General features: G+C 32.9%; 1 protein-coding gene and 1 pseudogene across 1 annotated transcript; both read right to left on the bottom strand.

Annotated features, from left to right (window-relative positions):
• Positions 1-7,073, bottom strand: part of LOC107858195 — a 10,887-nt pseudogene extending 3,814 nt beyond the window's left edge.
• Positions 7,074-12,532: 5,459 nt separating this feature from the next.
• LOC107858194 (F-box protein At5g03100-like) lies at positions 12,533-17,891 on the bottom strand. The gene is made up of 3 exons (XM_016702898.1): positions 16,908-17,891; positions 13,090-13,260; positions 12,533-12,850 (listed from the first exon to the last, which is right to left on the bottom strand). Exons 1-3 carry the CDS (start codon positions 17,889-17,891, stop codon positions 12,533-12,535), a joined length of 1,473 nt encoding a protein of 490 aa, XP_016558384.1.
• Positions 17,892-23,851: the final 5,960 nt, after the last annotated feature.

The following is a 23,851-nucleotide window of genomic DNA, read 5'->3' as shown; positions in this document are numbered from 1 at the left end:
ATTTGACTTAGATGATGATGAAGTTGATGAAGCAACACTCATGGCTCTTGGAGATTCAGATTTGGAGGAAGAAGATGATGCTTCTGAGGTAAGTATACTTGAACTTAAAGAAAAGTTCCATTTGTTTTCTAAAACAAAACTTATTTCCTTGATGAGTGCACTAATTGATGACTTCCAAGAATCAACTTCTGATAGGGATGAGCTATTCAACAGTCTTGCAAGAATCAAATTTGATTTTATTAATTTAGAAGCTTGCAAGAACACTATTAAACAGGAAAACTATTCTCTTAAGAAACAGGTTGAGCATCTTGATTCTTCAAATAATGATCTTAAGTCTGAAGTTGTAAAATTGACACTATCTGAAAAAGAAAAAAATACCAAGAGTAAAGAACAAGAAAAAGTTGAACTTGAATTGGTCAAGTACAAAGAAGAGTGCAATAATGTAACAGAAATGATGAATAAACTAAGTCAAGAAGTCTCTAAACTAAAACTTGACCATGAAAGAGAAAACAGGTGGACAAATTCCTCAAGAATTGTTCATAAGTTGAGTGAAAGATATCACAGTGAAAAAGCTGGTTTGGGTTTTCACAAAAGTCTTGATGCTTATCAAGACTTGTGCTATATCTGTGAAAACCTTGGACATACAACCACTGAATGTCCAGTTGCTGCCAAAAGTAGATCCAGCAGTCTAAATCTAGCAAATAAACTATCTCAGACCAAGAAAAGGATAACTAAATCTGGTCAGAGAAACAGGTCACGTAACCTATTGCCTGCATGGGCTAGAAGAAATCTGATTCATCCATTTACTCATAAGAAAGGACCCAAGCTTGTCTGGGTGCCTAAAGTTAACCTCTAATTTGTTTTACAGGTGAGAGTGAAAGGAGGCAAGCAAAATTTGTGCATAAATAAATCTTGCTCAAGGCATAAGACTATAAAAAAATAAAGTTTCTTTCACTCACCATATTTAAAAGGGGAATGGATTATTTGAAAGATGGCCAGATTTGTAGTACTCGTGTAGGGGAAATCAAAGGAGATTTTTAAAAAAATGAAAAAAGGATGACAATGAAACTGATGAGCATGCACAGGAACATGTTGTACTACCTGGTCCAATTGTTGTACAGACTGAGGGCATATTGACAGGGAGAACAACAAATAAAGAAATGGATGCATCAATAAAACCAACACAAGTTGCTGGTAATTTTTTTGGTAGTTTATAAGAATTAGTATTGTCAAAAGAATCTTGAGATATCCCATGGAAATCAATGACTTGAGACTATGGTATCCAAAGAAAAACAATTTCACTCTTGAGGGCTATAAAAATGTTGACTATGTAAGACCAAAGGCACTAAGTAGAGAGCATTTTGAAAGGAATAGGTTAGACTTGGGGATGATTAAAATTGCATGAACTCCCCTCAATGATTGACTAGAATAATCATGTTTTTCTTAATCTTATTAGCTAAAAAGCTATTCTATTCAGTCTTGCACATTTAGTTGTGTGTCCCAATTCTAGATTTTTAACTTTTATAACCTAATTTTGTATTAGATTGTGCAGAAAAATAGGTACAAGCAAGCAATTATGACCACAAAGTTTTTCTTAGTAGGTATGTTCTTCACTGACATAAGTATAGGCTGTCTAAGTTGAAACAGTTGAGCACACCTGTTCAATTCCTCACATTTATTCTGCCCTTGTCTTATAAAGCTGACGAATTGGTTGACCAAACTTTCTTTGATTCTCTCCAAATGGTTGTGCACAAATATGTTAATCCTACACCAGAAATTTCTTCTTCTCTCTCAACCAAAATATCAGTTGTGTACCATGGATTTACTAAGATTGATCATCAATCACATGCAACATAAGTTTTCTAAGAAATTAAAAGGGATATGATCTCCCTTTTAGTTCCTAATTGGTTATTTTGTTTGGATTTTTCAGTCCTAGTTTAGGTTGACTTAGAAAACAACAATAGATGTTCTTGCACAGATGAATCATCTTGTTCTACCAGTTTCAATAAAGGGGGCTAACACAAAAAAGAATTGAAAAAAATGATTTGGCTAAAAAAAAATACTTGAACTTAAAGCTGCACAAGACAGTCATGAAATGGAATAAGTGGTCCACCGTTGATATCATCTGTTCCTCCTTTCTCTTCACTATTTGTATCCTTAGCCATGTCCCACTTTTATACCATATTTTTTTTTATTAATTCTCAGTTGTTTTGCTTTGTTCAGTACTAGCTTAGGTTAATGTGGAACATGCTCTGTCAGTTAAATGGAATGGTTATCTTTGCTAATTGACTCATTTTTGCTCTCTTTAATACATTACTATGTTGGCTAGAGTCTTTGTCTGATTGTTTTGGTGATAGCCCCAATGGCCATGGATAGCATAACAAATTACTTTGGCTAGTATATTATTGCATTAAAATAGTTTTTCGATGATTCCAAAAGGGAGAAGATAATAGGGTTGTGCAATGTTTATAACCCATTGACTAACTTGTTTTATTCTAGTGTTTTATACTTTAGTGCCTACAGGTGAAGATGGTTGAATGCACAAGACAAGAAGTTTGTCATCATCAAAAAGGGGGAATTTTTTGGGTACTATGTAGTTTTGATGATTGACAAATTGACACATGAATGAAACATGTTACTTGAGTTGGTCCACGCATAGGAAAGCAGATTTCCAGTTTCACTGATAGATGCAAACAAGATTGCTTAAAGACAAGAATGAATAATCAAGCCTAATTATGATATACTCAAGCTACTAATCATGTAGGGAATATAACAAGTTGAATTTGATTCAAACACTTAATGATAAGGGAAAGCAATTTGAGTTGAAAAAGGAGTCCTGCGTGAAGAAGGAGTTTCACTTCTGAGTATATCTTGAAGAGTCCTATGTGTGGGAGGAGAAAGATTCTGATAAATAAACATGTGCTGATTTAAAAGAGTTGGAGTCTTACTATCACTAAGGAAACAAGAGTTGGAATTAAATAAAGAGTCTCACTTGAAGTAGAACTCTATGCAATGAGAGTTCTAATTAAAGGAGGAGTTTGAAATAAAGAATGACTCTTTGAAGAGCTGTGCTTAAATAGAAGATGCATCAGTCAGAATAATTCACGCACTTACAAAGCAGAAAAGCACAATCGACAGATTGACTTCACGAAGTGCTACTCAATCACTGAAGAAACACATTAAAGAACCTGGTCCTAAGTATAGAATCCAGCTAAGAGTTTTATCTTTGATTTTTAGAGTTGTTCATTGTATTTGAGCTATTGATGTAATATTAGTTTTAGTGTGTTATAAATTGAATTAGGAGATAGTCTTCGAGTTGGAAAAAACTCAGAGACTTTGGGAACGCATACCTTAGGAGGTGTGTGTGTAGTTAGGAATTAGAGTTTATAATTCCTAGTTGTTGAGCCAAAGGAATTAGAGTTTATAATTCCTAGGTGTTGAGTTATAAGGATTAGAGTTTATAATTCCTATTTGTTGGTTAAAAGAGTTTTGTAATCAGTCGTTGTTGAGGCTCAGAGTTATTTAGTGAAGTTGGGGTTAAATCTGTAGAGGTGCAAGTCGTGATTTTTTTTACACCTTTTGAGTCGGGTGTTTTCCACGTAAAAATCATTGTGTTCTTTACTCTCTGTTTTACTACTCCTTGGAACACGTCAGGCAACCCGTTCCATTGATAAGCAACAGTTAGGCGAAAATAAGATAATCAGTAGGACACAAATTCTTAACAAAATGGCTCATGAAAAACTTCAAATAAGTTCAACTTGCGAGATGGATTTTTGTGGATAAAGTCGCATGTGCAAAAATAAGGAAATGAAAGTTTGTTACTTCAGATAAACATAAGGAGGCCATCGTGTGCTGAAAATATGAGATAATATTTGACTCCGACACTCATGAAGAGATTCCAAAAAGCCTGAGATTCCTAGTGGAGTTAAAAGTCTACTTGGTTGTGGAGATCAATTTGAATTGTAAATACTCAAGAACTTCAAAAACGAGATTTATTCACTTACACTAAGAGAAAAAAGGTAGAACACAAGCAAATAAGCAAGAACAATATTTGAGAAAGTTTTACCTAATCATCCAAGTGCTGCCAATACGAAAAACATGTTCCATAGGACTAGGTTATACCGTTTTTGATTATTCTAGTGTTGAGTTTTATTCAACCGAGTTGTAATTTTCATGCTTTCTTAGTGTCAGTGTGTTATAAAGTGGTTTAGGAGTTTAGTCTTCAAGTTGGGATAACTTGAAGACTTGAAAAAACAAACCTTGGGACGTTTGTGTGTTTTTGGGAATTCAAGTTAGTTCCTAGGTTTGCAAGAGTTTTGTAATATGAACTTCAAGTTGGGTAAATTGAAATGGGATTCAACAGTTTGATATATTATTGTTGAATATTAGGAATTAGAGTTTATAATTTCTTAGGTTACAGGATTTGTAATCTTTGAGAGGCTCATTGTGTTTAGTGAAGTTGGGGATAAATCATGTAGATGTGCAAGCTATGTTTTTTTACACTTTTAGTGAGTCATGTATATTTCACGTAAAACAATCATATTCATTACTTACTGTATTTACTGTTTTATTGAAACACGTTAGGCAATCCGTTTCACTCATAAAAAACTCGTAAGCCAAATTCACTAAAATGCTACGTCGGGTAGTATATCATACTCTAATACGTGTCCTCCACATTTCCTTATCTAAGGTTAGGTCTCGGTAACCTGAATAAGCATCATGTCTTGTATAACCACCTCACCTCACTTCTTCGGCCTACCTCTACCCCTTTTTATATATACAAAATTCAATCTCTCTCACCTCCTCGATCACTGGGCCATCTATACCTCGCCTCATCACATGTCCAAACCATCTCAATCTCACTTCCCTCATCTTATCCACCACAAAATTTATTTTCACCTTATCCCGAATAACCTCATTTCTAATTCTATTACACCTATTATATCCTCACATCCATCTCAACATCTTCATTTTTGCAACATGCATCTTCTGAACATGGGAGTTTTGACTGGCTAGCACTTCACCCTATACAATTGAAAGTTGTTCCTTCTTAATTAATTTAAAGAATAAAAACTTCTTATAACTCTCCATTATAAATCTGTGTAAACATCCGTAATTGTATGTATTTATGGAATGAAAGAGTTATTACTTCATAAATGTTATACATTCATTCTAATAACGATTTCTTACAAATGTAACTTTTTGAATGAAATGACATGCATCCAGAAGTCTTGAAAGTACTTGCCTTTATGACTTTAATTTGTCATTAGTTCAAGAGTAGTGTTACATTACGTACATTAACTTTGTTTCTCTTCTTTCACTCTTTTGATGAATGAAACATAAATGATATATCTATTTAAGAAGCATCATTCATGAGATAAACATGTAGAAACATAGAAAATCAAATACTCTCTCCATCTCTCTCTTTCTCTATATTGGCTTCCTTTCTTAGTAAATTTCTGGCCAATTTGTTTTTTTGTGCAACTCCACCTTTCAATCACTTGCGTACGTGTTTGGAAGTAGCTATGAATCTTGGGGAACGATCGACTACAACGATTTGCACTAGAGTCAAGCCGAAATTGCTTTTAAAGCAACGACTTATCAATACACATTGTTTGTGACTATTCTCTTATTATTATTAAGTTCAGTTTCAATATCAATAATGTAGTATTTTCCTCAATATCAACAGCGTCGATCTAACCATCACTTTATGAAATATTGTTATATTTTATGCAATTTCAAACATTTCTTTTTTGCTAAGTTATGCAACTTTATACATTTCGCATTGTGCAGCAACAATTCTTTTATAAAAATGGTAGGACTATTGCATGGGATTTAAATTTTAAACTATAACAAATGAAGTATACATATTTTCAATAGTAGGACTTGTAACTTAGCTTGTTATAATAGGGTCATCAATCACCACTTTAATCTAAGTTATCAATAAATATTCATCCTATACATTTTCCTATAATTAAGTGATATGATTGTGAAAATAATTAATTCCACATCATCATTGAAAGAAGTATAAACATTCAGGGAAATATATAAATTAAGAACCATTAATTTTTAATGACTAGATGAGCTAGAGAGGTTTAGGTCAAACCTGCAGGCACCATGGCCCAATGGAGAGTTTCTCAACATGACCCAATGATGCAAGGAGATCATTTAACATCTTCTGGTTAGTCCTAAACTCAAAGAAATATAACTTAGCATCGACTAGAGCTTGTACATTCTGAAGAACAGGTATTTTCTTATGAAACCATCCACTAATCTCCAACAATGTAACATTTCTAGCCCATATCGTCAGCTCTTTATCATCATCATCATCATCGTCACTATCTGCATCTTCTTGGTGCCAGTATCCCCAGATAACCAACTTCTTCACACTTTTCGAATTAATATAAAAAACCATGAACCCCAAAACACATACAAAATTTGAGAGATTCCAAATCAGGACATCCAGAACAAATGACATCAACAACTTCTAAGCTCAATTTAGCATACCAAAGAGATAAAACCCTAAGAACAGGCCAATTAATCCCCTCCTTCGGTACAAGATTACAATTGGACAACTTCAATTTATGTAAACGCACATTGGAATACATAAGTTGTGGTAAGCTATAACCCTCTTTGGAACCCCGCATCAGATTTAAATCTAGTCCCTCAACAGACTTAATCGTCACAAAAATCATCCATTTGTTAACATTGTCAACAAATTGGTTGTTTCTGTAAAGAAACTCAATCGAAAATTTCTTCAATTTACTAGGCTTGGAGAGAATCAATGTATCATCTATGGATTTTATAAATTCAGTTACATCGCGATTCGATTCAAGAGAGTGGTTAAAACACAAGTTGTGTGCTGAAGTCCACAAAAGGTGCCACCTTTTAGACAAAACTCTAGTTATTATAACATCTTTCATCTGGAAGGATGAGAAGATGTGAAGGAGGAGATGGTCTGGTAAGGCGCTAAGCCGATCTGGTTTGTTAACTGTTTTATCACCGTAGCATTGATCGACATAAGCAATTCCCACATTTTCACTTTCACTTTGTGAAGAATCAGAATGAGACATTATGAAGGAAAGAAGAGCCTAGGATTTAACAAGTAGAGCGGCATTTCCAAGATTATTAGCATTATATATAGTGGATACAACCTCCATTTTTGACAAATTCACTCACTAAGTTACTTTTAAGAAAGATAATAAATTCATTAACGGTAAAATGAATATTTTAAAGTAAAATTATTAATAAATATATAAATATGTCGGTCTTTGTAAGATTGACTAAAAAAGAAATTAAGTCATATCAATTGAAAAAGAGAGTATATTATTTTATAATAACCTTCACTACTTCAGTATTCTATTCGATATTTTCAATACTCGATTTGAATATATTAAAAACGGATATCAAATATATTGAATTTTAAAGTCCGCTAAGAAAGTCATTTAATAAGCCTAATTTAATAAATGATTTTAGGTTATCCTTGGAGATATTCTATTATTTATTTTCATTCTTCGATTTCGATAAGTAAAATTGAATATCAAAATATATTACTTTTTAAAATCTGTTAAGAAATTCATTTCATAATCCTAATTCGATAAATTATTTTAGGTTAACCTTCGATATTCGATAAATTAAAAGTGGATATAAAATAGAGTTTTAATTTTGTACATTGTCAGTGTGTAAGATTTTTTTACACCATCGGGTGATATTAAAGATAAACATGGTAAAGTTATTAAGTAATTAATAATATTCCTTTTTAAATATGATTATAATTATGTCAAGAAAACTTAACGTACTCTTTGAGCTCTAATCAAAATTAATTCATAGCTACTCCCTCTGTCCCATTTTAATTGATCATCTTACTAAAAATAAATGTCTCATATTAGCTGATCACTTACTAGGATGAAATTAATTAATCTTTTTCTATTTTTATCCCTACAATTAATAATATACATTAAATATGAACAATAACAATTTCATTATCCATTTCTATGTCCAATGAATATCATTAATATGGATAAAGAATAAAATAGTAAAACTTATTATTCAATTTATAATTTCTTAATCATCATATAAAATGCAATGTGCCCAACTAAAATGGGGAGTATCTTCTACACCAACTTCATCTTCTTTTTTAAATCAAATTTTTGTTGTTCATTTTTTTCAAACATCTTCATTTTTCTCAACATCATACTTATCATAAGTATATTAGTACCATAAATGATTTCTAAATTTTCGTTGGTTCTTCTAATGAAATTATGACAAGAAAATTTATAACAATATAACCACTAATACAAATTAAGTGCAATTATCAACCCTGAGAAAATTCACAAACAACTTGAAAATATGATTTGACTTAAAAAATGATTGAAGACTCAATACATAGGAAGAACACACAAAATTTAAAGAAATAGAACAAGAAATTAATATTGATATAAGAGATGTAGAGCTAAGTGACTTTCACTTTATTGATAAATTAAATCACCATGTAAGATTTTTGGATATTAATTAACAAAGATAATGAAATAATGAATGCATTATGGGACAAGTAGTTAAGAGATTGAGGAAGATGGAGAAATTTGAAGAGGAGAGGGAGAGGAGTAGAAAAAAAATATAATTTCTGAAATAGAAAATTAATTTATTAGTTAGTAACCTGTTATAACAGGTTAACATGATCTGAAGGTGTAAGAAAATGGAGAGAGTAATATTTTGTCAAGACACCTAACAACCAAGTCGTTGTAGTACAGTGGTATGTATTCTCGCGTGTCAATCCCTTTTTCCTTCTTATTAGTGCTAGATTATTTTCATAACAAAGTAGCAAATAATAAGGAACTTTTTAAGACATGTAAGAGAATATGCATGTTCATAGCATTGGAAGAAAATCAATATAACAGGGTACAGGTCATAAAGTTAGTTAGTGTACAGTACCAGTTTGAATGTTAGTTACAAGAAGGTGTACTACACATGTTAGTTAGTTGTACTACACGGATTAAAGAGTTAGTTATTGAGCTAACTATAAGTTAATAGTTAGTACCTAGAGTCTATATGACTAAGAAGCTAGTAACAATTGTATAGCAGTTATCAGTTTGTCAATAAAATCCTTTCCTCCTTGTTCTCTTCTTCTCCGCTTCACTAGTAAGCAGTCACCATGACGAACATTGACATGGTATCAGAGCTCTCGATCATTGCTCGGAGTCTCTAATTCTCTTGCAATTACGTTGCTCTATTTTCGGGTCAAGCAGTTCAGAAACTGCATCGATCGAAAAACAGTAGGAAATTGCACTTGTTTTTTTTTTTCTATTGTTGTGTTTGTTGTTTCTTCAATCAGTAATGACGATACGAGCTGAAACCACCACTACTAGCTCAAGCAATGGAGGTGCAACAGTAATCGATTCTCATCATCCATTCCATCTGCACGCATGTGATACTCCAGGTAGTTCCCTTGTTTCAATTCAACTTACTAGATCTGAGAATAACTCTTGGTGGAGCCGATCAATGAAGATAGGTTTGTTAGGAAAAGGAAAGCTAGGTTTTGTGAATGGACAGAGCTCTAAAGACAAATTTGATTCCTCCATACATGATCTATGGGAGAAGTGTAATGCTATTACTCTTTCCTGGATAATGATATTTGTGAGTCGTGAATTACTTAGTGGTGTAGTTTATCCTAGTACTGCACAACAAGCCTGGACTGATCTTAAGGAAAGGTTTGCTAAGGTTGATGGATTGAGAAATTTCTACCCGCACAAGAAAATTGCTATCCTAACACAAGGAACTGCTTCTGTAGCACACTATTTCTCCAGATTAAAGGAGTTATGGATGGAATATGACTCTCTAATGCCTTGTCCTGGTTGCAATTGGGCAGAATCCAAAATCTATGCAGATTATCAAAGGATAGTGCAGTTTTTAGTTGGGTTGAATGAGTCCTATAATCAGTGTAGAATTCAAGTTATGATGCTTGATCCACCACCTACTGTAAATAAAGCATATTCTCTTGTTCTAGCTGAAGAAATAAAGTCAAAGAACTCTAGGCAAGGCTAATGCTGTTGACATATCTAGCTCTTCTAGTACTGGAGATATGAGTGATGCCATGGTGTTTTTTAGTGAAAAAGGTAAGATTCCTTCGGAGGTCTAAGGGTCTCAGTCTCAGTCCAAGCTTAAGAAACACTCTACTAGTACCCTGCATTGTGATTATTGCAACTGGGATGGTCATACCAGTGCTATGTGTTACAAGCTACATGGTTATCCTCCTGATTGGAAGGCTAGAAGGAAGACTAGTCCTGGTCCTATCTCAAGTAACAATGGTCATGGGAGAGGCTATGGTTATCAAAACCAAGGCTTCAGAGTTAGCCAAAATCAATTTTCCCCTAAAACTCAACATTTTCAGACCAGATTAGGAATTGGAGGCTGTAATACTAGTAACTCTTCTAAGTCATCTCATGCCTTTATGACTAATGTGCAGTCTCAGCAGTTTATGCAGCCACAACCTCTCTACTAGTCTTACAAGCAGCAACAACCTCAGTTCACTCCTGATCAATACCAACAGCTTTTGCACATGGTTGATAAGGGAAAAGGGAAAGTTGAGACTGAGTTCAGCAAACCAGCAGCAGGTATGGGGGAATTGGAGGTTCAATTGGATCTGCAACAACAGAAATCATGGGTGAGTTTGGAGAGGTTGGTTTCAATTGATTGGCAGTGACTTCTTTGTATGAGGGTAACTGAGTTTCTATACCCTCCATTTGTATATCTGATGAGCTATAAAGTGGGGTTGGAGACCCGTCAGTTTGCGGGTTTTGGAATGTCATTATTAGGTAATGAGGAGTTTGTTGAAGTTAGAAGCTGGTCTTTCTTTCTCTAGCCTATGGCAAGCACCGAAGTACTCTTTGTAAAATTATTCCTCCGTAACAACATACTAAAATATTATTTATTAATATTTTATAAGAAATAAATTATGTACAAAATAAAATATTCGAACATTTATAGTAATAATCATTAATGTCATGCACACAGGAAATTTCAAGTACGAATATATACTTTTGAGTAAAAAATGGTATTTAAATGGGGCACATCGGTATTTCATAACTTGAGAAAAAGGCTATTAATGTTTGTCTTTTTTATACTATGTTCATATACTTTTGTTTATAACAGCTAAGAGCCCGTTTGAATTTGCTTATTTTAAGTATTTTTAAGCCAAAATTAATTTTTAAACACTTTTAAAGTGTTTGAGTATATTTAAAAAGTCCTTATAAGCACTTAATTTAAAGCTAAAATCCTAAAAATAAGTCAAAAGTCACAGTTAGAATTTTTAACCGAGACCTTTTGTCTTAACATGCTTAAAAAAAAAAAATCAAAAACTATAAGTTAGAATTTCTAGCTTATGACTTATGACTTTTAAGTCAAAAGCTAAAAGCCAATTCAAATAGGCACTAAATGAGATTTGAACGCCAAATGTCAGTATACACATATAACATCACCTCTCTATAGCAGTTATGAAATTTTCCAATAGACGTTATATACTTTGATACACAAATTTTCACTAAAACCCACCAAAATAAAAAATTAAACATTTGAAATACGAGAGGCAAATTAAAACCAAATTTATGGGTTTTGTCGTGTTTGTCTAAAATTCATTTAGGGATTATAATTTCGCGATAGGTTGTGGGATTAATATTTTGGTTGAAATACACAAATTATTGGGTCAATTGCAATAAACATCTCTATTTTGTGATGTGGTGTAATTTTTATCCTTCAATACTTTAAGCAATAAATAAATGACTAAAAATTCTCTAACACCTTAACTGTGAAACACAACAAAAGCGGGCTATCTTTATATTTTTGTATCATGATATAGTATAAGTTAAGCCAGCAAAGCATAATAAGTCATGCTCTTATACCGAAATAATAAATAATTTTTTGGGGCACAAATTTATATTATTCGTCTGCTAATGTCGTACAAGTCAGTGTCATACGTCGAGAGGGCACAATGCAGGTTCAAAACATCTATTTCCGAAAAGCACAACTCCAAGCGTACACACATTTGAAGGCCAAATATCAACCATGAACTTAACGAAATCAAACTTCAAGCAATTTTTATTGGACATCAACAAGACTGTTAAGATCAATAATCTCAGGTATTTTTAACTAAAGTTGATAGACATCAAGTGCCAGATATATAAACATCAAACATTAAAGAACCACTAATTTATATAATCCACCTCATCTAGCAGCAACAATAATAATAAAATATTCAGTATATTCTCTCACAAAGTGAGGTCTGGGAAGGAGGGTAAAGTGTATGCAGTCTATAACTTTGTGAGATCTGGGAAGGAGGGTAAAGTGTATGCAGTCTATAACACTACTTTAGACGAAGTAGCGAGACCGTTTCCGATAGACCCTGGTGGAGGAATAATCCACCTTAAATTAGCTAGTTCAGAATTGAGGCTTAGTCAATTGACTAAAAAAGGGAAAAGTAGCGAACCTAAGAAAAACAAACACATATTTCTGAAGCATGTTTACTGCTAATTTACTTTTACTAGTAGGAAGCAGAGAAGACAATAACAGCATCGTCAGAAGACCTGGGAAAGCTTAGCAACTTCTGTGTAACTCTAGCATGCTGCATGGGGTAAATCGATATTCCATACTTGAAGGGAGTAAGGATGATTTTCTCAAGCACTATCCCATTCTTCAGAACAGCTTCCAGAAATGGCATGATCTGGTCAAAATAACAACTCTCATATATCCAGGTCCCATAAATCCTTAAAGTCTTGAGACGCCGCCCCCAACAAGGTCTTGATATCCAGTAATTTTCTTCAGTAAGGTCATTAGGATCCTCATTAAACCCAAAGTCATTCTGCAACATAATGTTCCAAAGGTAACTAACAAACTCACAACCAATTATTTTCAGATTCAAACTATGTATGCATATGCATGAAAAAAAAAAAGTATGTGTATGTGAAGATCACACTCATTCTGAACTAATTGACTCTAGATGTTGAATTTTCCTCTAGATAAGCGATGGTTGAGCAAAAAATCATTAAATCAAGAGGTTAGAAGAAGAACTATGTAGTGGAAGAAGGGGCATTTGCATACCGGTCCGAAAGTGGATTCACTGCTTATGATCAAAGTCTCGACCTGAGGACAACTTTGCAGAAGGATTGCTAAGCCAGGACGCTCCAATGCATCCAAACGAGTGCTCAAGTTCAAGTATTTGCATTTCATCCACGGGCATCGCCAGTTGCTACTCTCTAATATAGTAAGAACCTAGGCCAATTAATTATCAGAAGATAGGTTTAGAGGTTTGTGTATTGAAGATATAATTAAATAAATAAAACTGTATTTCGTCGTACAACTTAAAACTTTAGATAAGATGATCACACAATTCAGCACAATATCATAGTATATGGGTATGTTGAAGATATAATTAATTAACTAAATAAAAATGTGTTCTTTCTGAAGGAACCAACTCATCAGGAAACAACAGTAGCAACAGCATAGCCTAGACCATGCACACAAAACAACCCACACCTTATTTAATCATTAATCCCTAAAACTTCCTAGTCCCTTACGGTCAAAAGTTTAATTGACTACAAATATAATTTGCTAACTTCCCATATATGTCCTCCACCGTCGCCATATTCATAAGAATTCACCAAGGGTCAAAGTTAACTTATTACTCTCTGCGTTTCAATTTGTTTAACCTGTTTTTCTTTTTAATTTCAACTTTTTATATGATATGTTTAATATCACAAGATTTCTTTTTAATTTCAACTTTTTATATGACATGTTTAATATCACAAGACTAAATAACATTTTGAAACATTTAACATATCTTTAGTTTAAGATAATAAACTATAGAAATACAAAATAGTATGATAATAAAATATTGCAACTGACCAGGAAACGATGCAAAATCTATAGTAAACCACAAAATAGTATGATAATCGAAACACAATAAACAACAATAATGATTGATATCTACAACTAAACCCTAAGTTGTCATACTGCAACTAGTGCACAACAACATTCCTAAACCCGACTAACCTTCTACCCTGTTGGGACATGTGAATTTTTTGTGATTGAAGAGAGGCCATGGAACAATTAAAAAATAACTGGCTCATGAAAAACTTCTTCAAATGAGTTCAACTTGCGAGACGAGTTTTTGTAGATAAAGTCGCATGTGCAAAAATAAAGGAACAAAAGTTTGTTACTTCAGATTAACATAAGGAGATCATTGTATGCTGAAAAAATGAGATAATGTTTGACGCCGACACTCATGAAGAGCGTCCAAGAAGCCTGAGATTCCTAGTGGAGTTAAAAGCCTACTTGGTTGTGGAGATCAATTTGAATTATAAATACTTAAGAACTTTCAAAACGAGATTTATGCACTTATACTGAGAGAAAAAAGGTAGAACACAAGCAAATAAGCAATTAGAACAATATTTGAGAAAATTTTGCCTAGCCATCCAAGTGCTGCCAATATGAAGAACCTGTTCCACAAGACTATGTTCCCCTTTTTATTATTCTAGTTTTGAGCTTTATTCTTTTTTTAATTATTATTATTAATTTCATCCACCCAGAATACATCTCCTGAGGTGGTGAGGGGTTTGGCGTGACCCCTACCCTATATATTTAGATGAATGAAAGATACAAAGGAGGGGGACATTATACCAATACCTCCCAAGGTACATAGTCTAGGCCTAAAGACACTAATGACTATAAACCACTGGTGCATGGGGATAGTGCCAAAAAAAGTAAAAAGGAAAAAGAAAAAGGAAAAATCTTCAGACTGTATAAGCCTATATTCCATTACAGTTCAAGGTGGAGGAAAGATCCAAGCTGAGTGTTTTTCTGCTCTAATCCTAAAGCTTGGAACTTGCATTCTATCCATTCTCAATGCACCCATCACTTCTCTTGGGAGATCGCATTTCCGGAGGAAAATTACTTCCTCAGTGTGCGCTTTATTCAATCGAGTTGTAATTTTCATGTTTTTTTAGTATCAGTATATTATAAACTGGTTTAGGAGTTTAATCTTCAAGTTGGGATAACTTTAAGACTTGAAAACACAAATCTTGGGAGGTTTGTGTGTTTTTAGGAATTAGAGTTAGTTCCTAGGTTTGCAAGAGTTTTGTAATCTGAACTTCAAGTTGGGTAACTTGAAATAGTATTCATCAGTTTGGGAGATTATTGTTGAATATTAGGAATTAGAGTTTATAATTTCTTAGGTCCCATAGGTTGTAGTCTTGAGAGTCTCACTATGTTTAGTGAAGTTGAGGTTAAATTATGTAGATGTGTAAGCTATACTTTTTTACACTTCTAATGAGTAGCGTATTTTTCACGTAAAACTATCATGTTTATTATTTACTTTATTTATTGTTTCACTGAAACACGTTAGGTAATCCGTTTCACTCATAGACAACTCGTAAGCCAAATTCACAAATGCTATGTCGGGTAGTATATCATACTCTAATACGTGTCCTCCACATCCCCTATTTAAGGTTATGTCTCGATAATAACCTGAATATGCACCATGTCTTTTTTAACCACCTCTCCTCACTTCTTCGGCCTACCTCTACCCCTTTTTATATATACTACATTCAATCTCTCGCACCTCTTTGATCACTGGGCCATCTATACCTCGTCTCATCATATGTCCTTACCATTTCAATCTCATTTCCCTAATCTTGTCCACCACTAAAGTCATTTCTACCTTATCTTGAAAAACCTCATTTAATTCTATTACACCTCCATACATCCATCTCAACATCTTCATCTTTGCGAAGTGCATCTTCTAAACATGGGAGTTTTGACTGGCTAAAACTTCACCCCATACAACAGAAGGTTGTTCCTTCTAATTAATTAATGCAAAGAATAAAAATATCTTATAACTCTCCATAATAAAACTGTGTAAACATCTGTAATTATATGTATTTATGGAATGAAAGAATTACTACTTCATAAATGTTATGCACTCATTCTAATAATGGTTTCTTACAAATGTTACTTTTTGAATGAAATGACATGCATCCAGAAGTCTTGAAAATACTTGCCTTTATCATGACTTTAATTTGTCATTAATTCAACAGTATGTTATGTTACGTACATTAACTTTGTTTGTCTTCTTTCACTCTTTCGATGGATGAAACTTAAATGATATACCTATTTAAGAAGCATCATTCGTAAGCTAAACATGTAGAAACATAGAAAATCACATACCCTCTCCTTCTTCTCTCTCTTTCTCTATATTGGCTTCCTTTCTTAGTAAATTTCTGGGCAGTTTGTCTTTTTGTGAACTCCAACTTTCAACCACCTGCGTACGTGTTTGGAAATAGCTATGAACCTTGGGGAACAATCGGCTACAAGGATTTGTACTAGAGTCAAACCGAAATTGCTTTTAAAGCAGCGACTTATCAGGACACATTGTTTGTGACTATTCTCTTACTATTATTAATTCCAGTTTCAGTATCAATCTTGTAGTATTTTTCTCAATACCAACAACGTCGATCTAACCAGCACTTTATGAAATATTGTTATATTTTATGCAATTTCAAACATTTCTTTTTTGGTAAGTTATGCAACTTTATACATTTCGGATTGTGCAGCAACAATTCTTTTATAAAGATAGTAGGACTATCGCATTGGGATTTAAACTATAACAAATGAAGTATACATATTTTTAATAGTATGACTGTAATTTAGTTTTGTTATAATAGGGTCATCGATCTCCACTTTTATCAAGTTATCAATAAATGTTTATCCTATAGATTTTCCTAAAATTAAGTGATATGGTTTTGTAAACAATTAATTCCACATCATCACTACTGAGAGAAGTATAAACACTCAGGGAAATAAATAAATTAAGAACCGTTAATTTTGAATGACTAGATGAACTAGAGAGGTTTAGGTCAAACCTCTAGGCACCGTTGCCCAATGGAGAGTTTCTCAACATGACCTAATGATGCAAGGAGATCACTTAACATCTTCTGGTTAGTCCGAAACTCCAAGTAATATAACTTAGCATCGACTAGAGATTGTACATTCTGAAGAACAAGTATTTTCTTATGAAAACATCCATTAATCTCGAGGGAAGTAACATTCCTAGCCCATATCGTCAGCTCTTTATACTCATCATCATCATCTTCACTATCTTCATCTTCTTGATGCCAGTATCCCCCGATAACCAACTTCTTCACGCTTTTCGAATTAATATGAAAACCAGGAACCCCAAAACACATATGAAACTTGAGAGATTCCAAACCAGTACATCCAGAACAAATGGAATCAACAACTTCCAAGCTCAATTTAGCGTACCACATAGATAAAACCCTAAGCGCGGGCCAATTAATCCCCTCCTTTGGTACAAGATTACAATTGGACAACTTCAGTTTACGTAAACACACATTGGAATACATAAGCTGTGGTAAGCTATAACCCTCGTCGAAACCCCCCATCAAATTCAAATCCAGTACCTCAACAGACTTAATTGTCACAAAAGTCATCCATCTGTTAACATGGTCAACAAATTGGTCGTCGATGTAAAAAAACTCAACCGAAAATTTATTCAATTTACTAGGCTTGGAGAGAATCAGTGTATCATCAATGGATTTTATAAATTCAGTTACATCGCGATTTGATTCAGGAGAGTGGGTGAAAGATAAGTTATGTGCGGAAGTCCACAAAAGGCGCCACCTTTTAGACAAAACTCCAGTTCGTATAACATCTTTCATCTCGAAAGATGAGAGGATGTGAAGGAGGAGATGGTCTGGTAAGGCGCTTAGCCGATCTGATTTGTTGTCCATTTTACGGCGTTTATCACCGTAGCATTGATCGACATAAGCAGTTTTCACATTTTCACTTTTACTTTGTGAAGAATCAGAAGAATCAGAATGAGACATGATGAAGGAAAGAGGAGCCTAGGTTTAACAAGTAGAGCGGCATTTATAGTGGATACAACCTCCATTTTTGGCAACTTCACTCACTAAGTTGCTTTTTAAGAAAGATAATAAATTCATTAAGGATAAAATAAATATTTTAAAGTAAAATTATTAATGAATATATAAATATATCATTCTTTTTAAGATTGACTAAAAAGAAATTAAGTCATATCAATTGAAAAAGAGAGTATATTATTTTATAATAACCTTCACTACTTCAGTATTCTATTCGATATTTTCAATATTCGATTTGGATATATTAAAAACGGATATCAAATATATTGAATTTTAAAATCCGCTAAGAAAGCAAGCCTAATTTAATAAATTATTTTAGGTTATCCTTGGATATTCTACTATTTATTTTCGTACTTCGATTTCGATAAGTAAAATTGAATATCAAATATATTTCTTTTTAAAATCCGTTAAGAAATTCATTTAATAATCCTAATTCAATAAATTGTTTTAGGTTAACCTTCGATATTCGATACTTTTGGATTTTCAATTTCGATAAATTAAAAGTAGATATAAAATAGAGTTTAAATTTTGTGCATCATCAGTGTGTAAGATTTTTTTACACCATCGGATAATATTAAAGATAAACATGGTAAAGTTATTAAGTAATTAATAATATTCCTTTTTAAATATGATTATAATTATGTCAACAAAAGTTAACGTACTCTTTGAGCTCTAATCAAAATTAATTCATAGTTACTCCCTCTGTCCCATTTTAGTTGATTATCTTACTAAAAATAAATATTTTATATATATTAGCTTATCACTTCCTAGGATGAAGTTAAATTTTTTTTTTTATTTTATCCCTACAATTAATATATGTACATTAAATATGAACAATAACAATTCCAATGTCCATTTTTGCGCCCAATGAATATGAGTAAGTGATAAAATAGTAAAACTTATTATTCAATTTATAATTTCTTAATCATCATATAAAATGCAATGTTCCCAACTAAAATGGGATGAAGGAAGTATCTTCTAAACCAACTTTATCTTCTTTTCTAAATCAAATTTTTGTTATTCATTTTTCTCAGTACATCTTCATTTTTCTCAACATCGTACTTATCATAAGTATATAATTCTTTAGTACCAGAAATGATTTCTAAATTTTCGTTGGTTCTTCTAATGAACTTATGGCAAGAAAATTTATAACAATATAACCACTAATACAATTTAAGTACAATTATCAACCCTGAGAAAATTCACAAACAACTTGAAATTATGATTTGACTGAAAAAATGCTTGAAGAATCAATACATAGGAAGACCACACAAAAATTAAAGAAATAGAACAAGAAGTTAATATTGATATAAGAGATGTAGAGCTAATTGACTTTCACTTTATTAATAAATTAAAGCATCATTTAAGATTTTTAGATATTAATTAACAAAGATAATGAAATAATGAATGAATTATATGGGACAAGTAATTAATATTGATATAAGAGATGTAGAGCTAATTGACTTTCACTTTATTAATAAATTAAATCATCATTAAAGATTTTTAGATATTAATTAATTAATAAAGATAATGAAATAATGAATGAATTATGGGACAAGTAATTAAGAGATTGAGGAAGAAAGAGAAATTTGAAGAGGAGAGGGGGAGGAGAGTAGAAAAAGAACTATAATTTCTGAAATAGAAAATTAATGAATTAATTGGTAACCTGTTATCAAAAAAAAAAAAAAAAAAAACTGTTATAGCAAGTTAATATGACCTGAAGGTGTAAGTAAATGGAGAGAGTAATATTTTATCAAGATACACCTAACAACCAAGTCGTTGTAGTACAGTTGTATGTAATCTCGCCTGGGTCTTTTCCTTCTAATTAGTGCTAGAATATTTTACATAACAAGGTAGCAAATAATAAGGAACTTTTTAAGACATGTAAGAGAATATGCAGATCTGCATTACTTCAATAGCTGTATGACAGAGGCACAAAGTTGAAAGACGAAAATGTGCACCAAACATTGAACGATTATTTTACCCTTCAATAAAGCATTACTTCAAAAAAAAATATTTGTACAAAAATGTAACACACATTTTAATAAATATAAAAGATGGTTTTTTCTCATTATTCTAACTACTGAATTATAAATATAAAAGATGTTTTTTTCTCATTATTCTAACTACTGAATTAATGTAGAAAATGGTCCAGAATAAAGGATGAAAAGATTACTGTTTCATGACCTTTAATTGCCAATACTTTACAGTCTTCCTGTTGAATCTACTTATACTTTACTTATATCTAATTAATTATATATGTTTTATAGTCTAAGAATGCATATTACTTTGTATACATGTTCCACTTTGAATTCATATATTTGCTCTGTGTTTTATGTTTTGTATATGATCATCGGTACATCTCGATCAAGGTTACAAGCACGAGCATTGACGTGTTTATTTTATTTTATTTATTTGTTAGATTTATGTTAGCTTATTTTAAGCTCAAATATAAGGTGTAACAAACTTTGAGGTTCATGAAATTTAACTTTATTAATCTATATACCTCAAACACATGTTTTTAACAAATTTCACTATAAAGTGTATCACATTCACGAAACTTTTATTTGTTAATTTGTTTATGTATATTATTTAAATTGAGATACACGTCTGTCGTGTCCAAAAGCTAGAAAATATAATAAATAGGAAGCATGAAAAACTAATGAGTGGGCAAGATTTTTTATCGTCAATTTGAGATAGTAGATTTATAGGTGATCAAGAGCAAGTGTTACGACTTAACTATGTGTTGGTAAAATAATAAACAAGCTGAAGTTAGAAAGCAAATATGAATCAACACAATAATCATATAAACAGAACTAGCAACCGACAATTACGCCTCCACGGAAACGGATAGAATAAAATAGAGAATTGGTCTGAAGCTACTGCCATTTTTCGGTTTGAAATTGGACTTTTGTCTCTCTGGGTATAAGATAGGTAATGTAGGATAATAATGCGTGGTTTTGTCGTGTTTGTCCAAAATTCATTTAGGGATTATAATTTTACGATAGGTTGTGGGATTATTTTGGTTGAAGTGCACAAATTATTGGGTTAATTGCATAAGCATCCCTATTTTGTGATGTGGGGTAAGTTTTATCCTTCAACACTTTCAAGTATTAAATAAATGATTAAAAAATCTATAACAACGACATAACAAACGAGGGCCATATTTATATTTCTATATCATGATATCCTACAAGTTAAGCCACCAAAAGCATAATAAACCATGCTCTGAACCAAAATAATAAATAATTTTTTGGAGCATAAATTTATATGTTTGTTTGCTAATATGCAACAAGTTAATCTCATAGGTCGAGAGGGCACAATGTATTTTCAAAAACTCTACTTCCGAAAAAAAAAATCATTACAAACTTTACTATTCTACATTAGCTATCTGAGAAAATGAGCTATAGGAGCTCTGTTAATTCAACTAGGAGCAACCATCGATCTGAGAGTGAGGAGAGAAAGTATATTTTTCATTGATTGATTTCACTATTACAGATAAGTGTTTATATAGAGTAAAGTTGGTAACCGTCTTTTGGGTCTTGTGTAAAGACCATATTACCCTATAATCTAACTACTTATTACAATCTTCTTATATTATCACTAACTGCTCTAATATCAATACCCCCCTCAAGCTGGAGTGTGAAAAGGATCAAGAACTTCAAACTTGGAAACCAGTGACTGATGTTGAGCAGCATTAAGGCCTTTGGTGAGGACACCTACTAGTTGAGATGATGTAGGAATGAATTGAGGACTTACAAGTCCAAGCTTGATTTTTTTTCTAACAAAATGGCAATCGATCTCAATATGCTTGGTCCTTTCATGGAAAATGGGATTAGATGCTATTTGGATTGATGCTTTTTTGTCACAAAATAGTGTAACTGGAGATGATACCTGCATATTCAGCTCATGTAGAAAACTAGTTATCCAAGTTGCTTCAGCAACAACTGCAGTCATACTTCTATATTCTTCTTCGGCAGAACTTCTACTGACAGTCTGTTGTTTATTGGATTTCCAAGAAATCAGTAATCTCCCAGCTTCACCACATAATTTTTCACTGACCTTCTTGTATTTGGGCATGATGCCCAATCAGAATCACAGAAGACAGTGATTGTGCTTGTATATCTTTGTGGAAAGAAAAGTCCAAGTCCTGGACTCCCTTTGAGGTATCTCAGAATCCTCAATGCTGCATCTAGATGTGATTGTTTAGGTCTTTGCATGAAATGACTCAATACTTGCACAGCAAAACATGTGCCTGGCCTTGTAATAATGAGGTAAATCAGCTTCCTAATCAATATTTGATATCCAGTGATGTCATCAAGTTCTGCATCACTGATATGTCCAATATGATTATCATACTCCACAATAGTACGCTTACAATTGGATTTAATAGGTGTAGGGGCTAGTTTTGCACCACTAAGACCAACCTTTGAAATCAGTTCCAAGAAGTATTTTCTCTGATTAAGCAGGATTCCTTTGTCTGATCTCATTACTTCTATCCCCAGAAAATACCTCAAGTTTCCCAAGTCCTTCACCTTGAATTTGTCATGTAGGACAAACTTAGCTTCATCAATCAATTTTGTATCACTACCAGTGATTACCAAATCATCTATATATATGAGAATAAGCACAATCTCTGAACCCTGTCTCTTAGTAAATAGAGAATGATCATAGGGACTATGTATATAACCAGTTTTGGTCAAGGTTGTAGTCAACTTGATGTTCCATTGTCTGGAAGCTTTCTTGAGACCATACAAGGATTTAACCAACCTACGTACCTTCTTCTCCTCTGTTGGTGAAATCCCTAAGACAAGCTCATGTAAACCTCTTTATCTAAGTCACAATGCAAGAAGGCATTATTGACACCATATGGAGCAAAGGCCAGTTTTTAGAATCTGCAATACTGATGATAAGTCTCACTGTGACCATCTTGACAACAGGGGAAAAAGTGTAATGATAGTCCAAGCCCTCTTTTTGATTATACCCCTTAGATACAAGCCTGGCTTTAAACCTCTCCACCTCACCATTAGCCTTGTGCTTGATCTTATAAACCTATTTAGATCCAATAGGTTTCTTCCTTGCAGGAAGTATGACTATCTCCCATGTTTGATTTGCCTCCAAGGTAGTTATTTCTTATTGTATAACATCCACCCATCTTGGATCCTATGAAGCTTCTCTGAAGGATTGAGGTTCAGTACAAGCAGAGAAAGCTGATAAGTATGATCTATAAGCAGGTGAAAGAGCAACATAAGAATTAAAATCTAAAATAGGATAGAGTAAGTGACTTGTGAGTGTTTTTCTTAGCTTCTTCCCAACATAATCTTGCATCCATATAGGTGGTTTAGTAGACCTAAGAGTTATTCTAGGCTCTCCATGCACAATAGAATTATCTGGTTGATGTATTTCTGCTATAGCATCTTCAGTTTGAACAATATAATTAGCAGGTTCACCAACCACTTCAACAACTGAGTCAGGTGTAGATGAGCTACCCACTTCAGGTTCCACATTTGATTCAAGAGAAGAAAGTTGTGGCTCAAGAACTGGAGCCATTATTTCTTGTGCAGGCAAGTAGTCATATGAAATGAGAGAAGGATCAAAATGGTTTGGGCAAAAAATGTGATCCAGTTCACCTTTGGCACCCTTAAAAGGGAAGAGACATTCCCTAAAACTAACATTTGATCTACTTACAAATGTGGATTTTTTATCCAATTCAAATAACTTATAACCCTTTTGAGTGTCTGCATAGCCTATAAAAACAGCTCATTTAGCTCTAGGCTGAAACTTATCCCTCTTGGGTAAAGAAGTTTCGAAACACAAACAACCAAACACCCTTAAGTAATTAAATGTGGGAGGCTTGTTATGAAGTATTTCATAAGGAGATTTACCATTTAATACAAGAGTAGGCA

This window comes from Capsicum annuum, chromosome 2 (genome assembly GCF_002878395.1).
Source record: "Capsicum annuum cultivar UCD-10X-F1 chromosome 2, UCD10Xv1.1, whole genome shotgun sequence".
NCBI lineage: Eukaryota > Viridiplantae > Streptophyta > Magnoliopsida > Solanales > Solanaceae > Capsicum > Capsicum annuum.
The sequence above is the reverse complement of the archived record's forward strand: the minus strand, read 5'-3'. Positions and strand labels throughout refer to the sequence as shown.

Excerpts from the sequence above, each read along its gene's own strand:
- LOC107858194 (XM_016702898.1), bottom strand. The coding sequence starts at position 17,891 with ATGTCTCATTCTGATTCTTCTGATTCTTCACAAAGTAAAAGTGAAAAT. Across the intron at positions 13,261-16,907 it reads TTGGGCAACGGTGCCTAGAG|GTTCTTACTATATTAGAGAG; the intron begins GTTTGACCTAAA and ends TAATTGGCCTAG. Across the intron at positions 12,851-13,089 it reads GTGAATCCACTTTCGGACCG|AATGACTTTGGGTTTAATGA; the intron begins GTATGCAAATGC and ends ATTATGTTGCAG.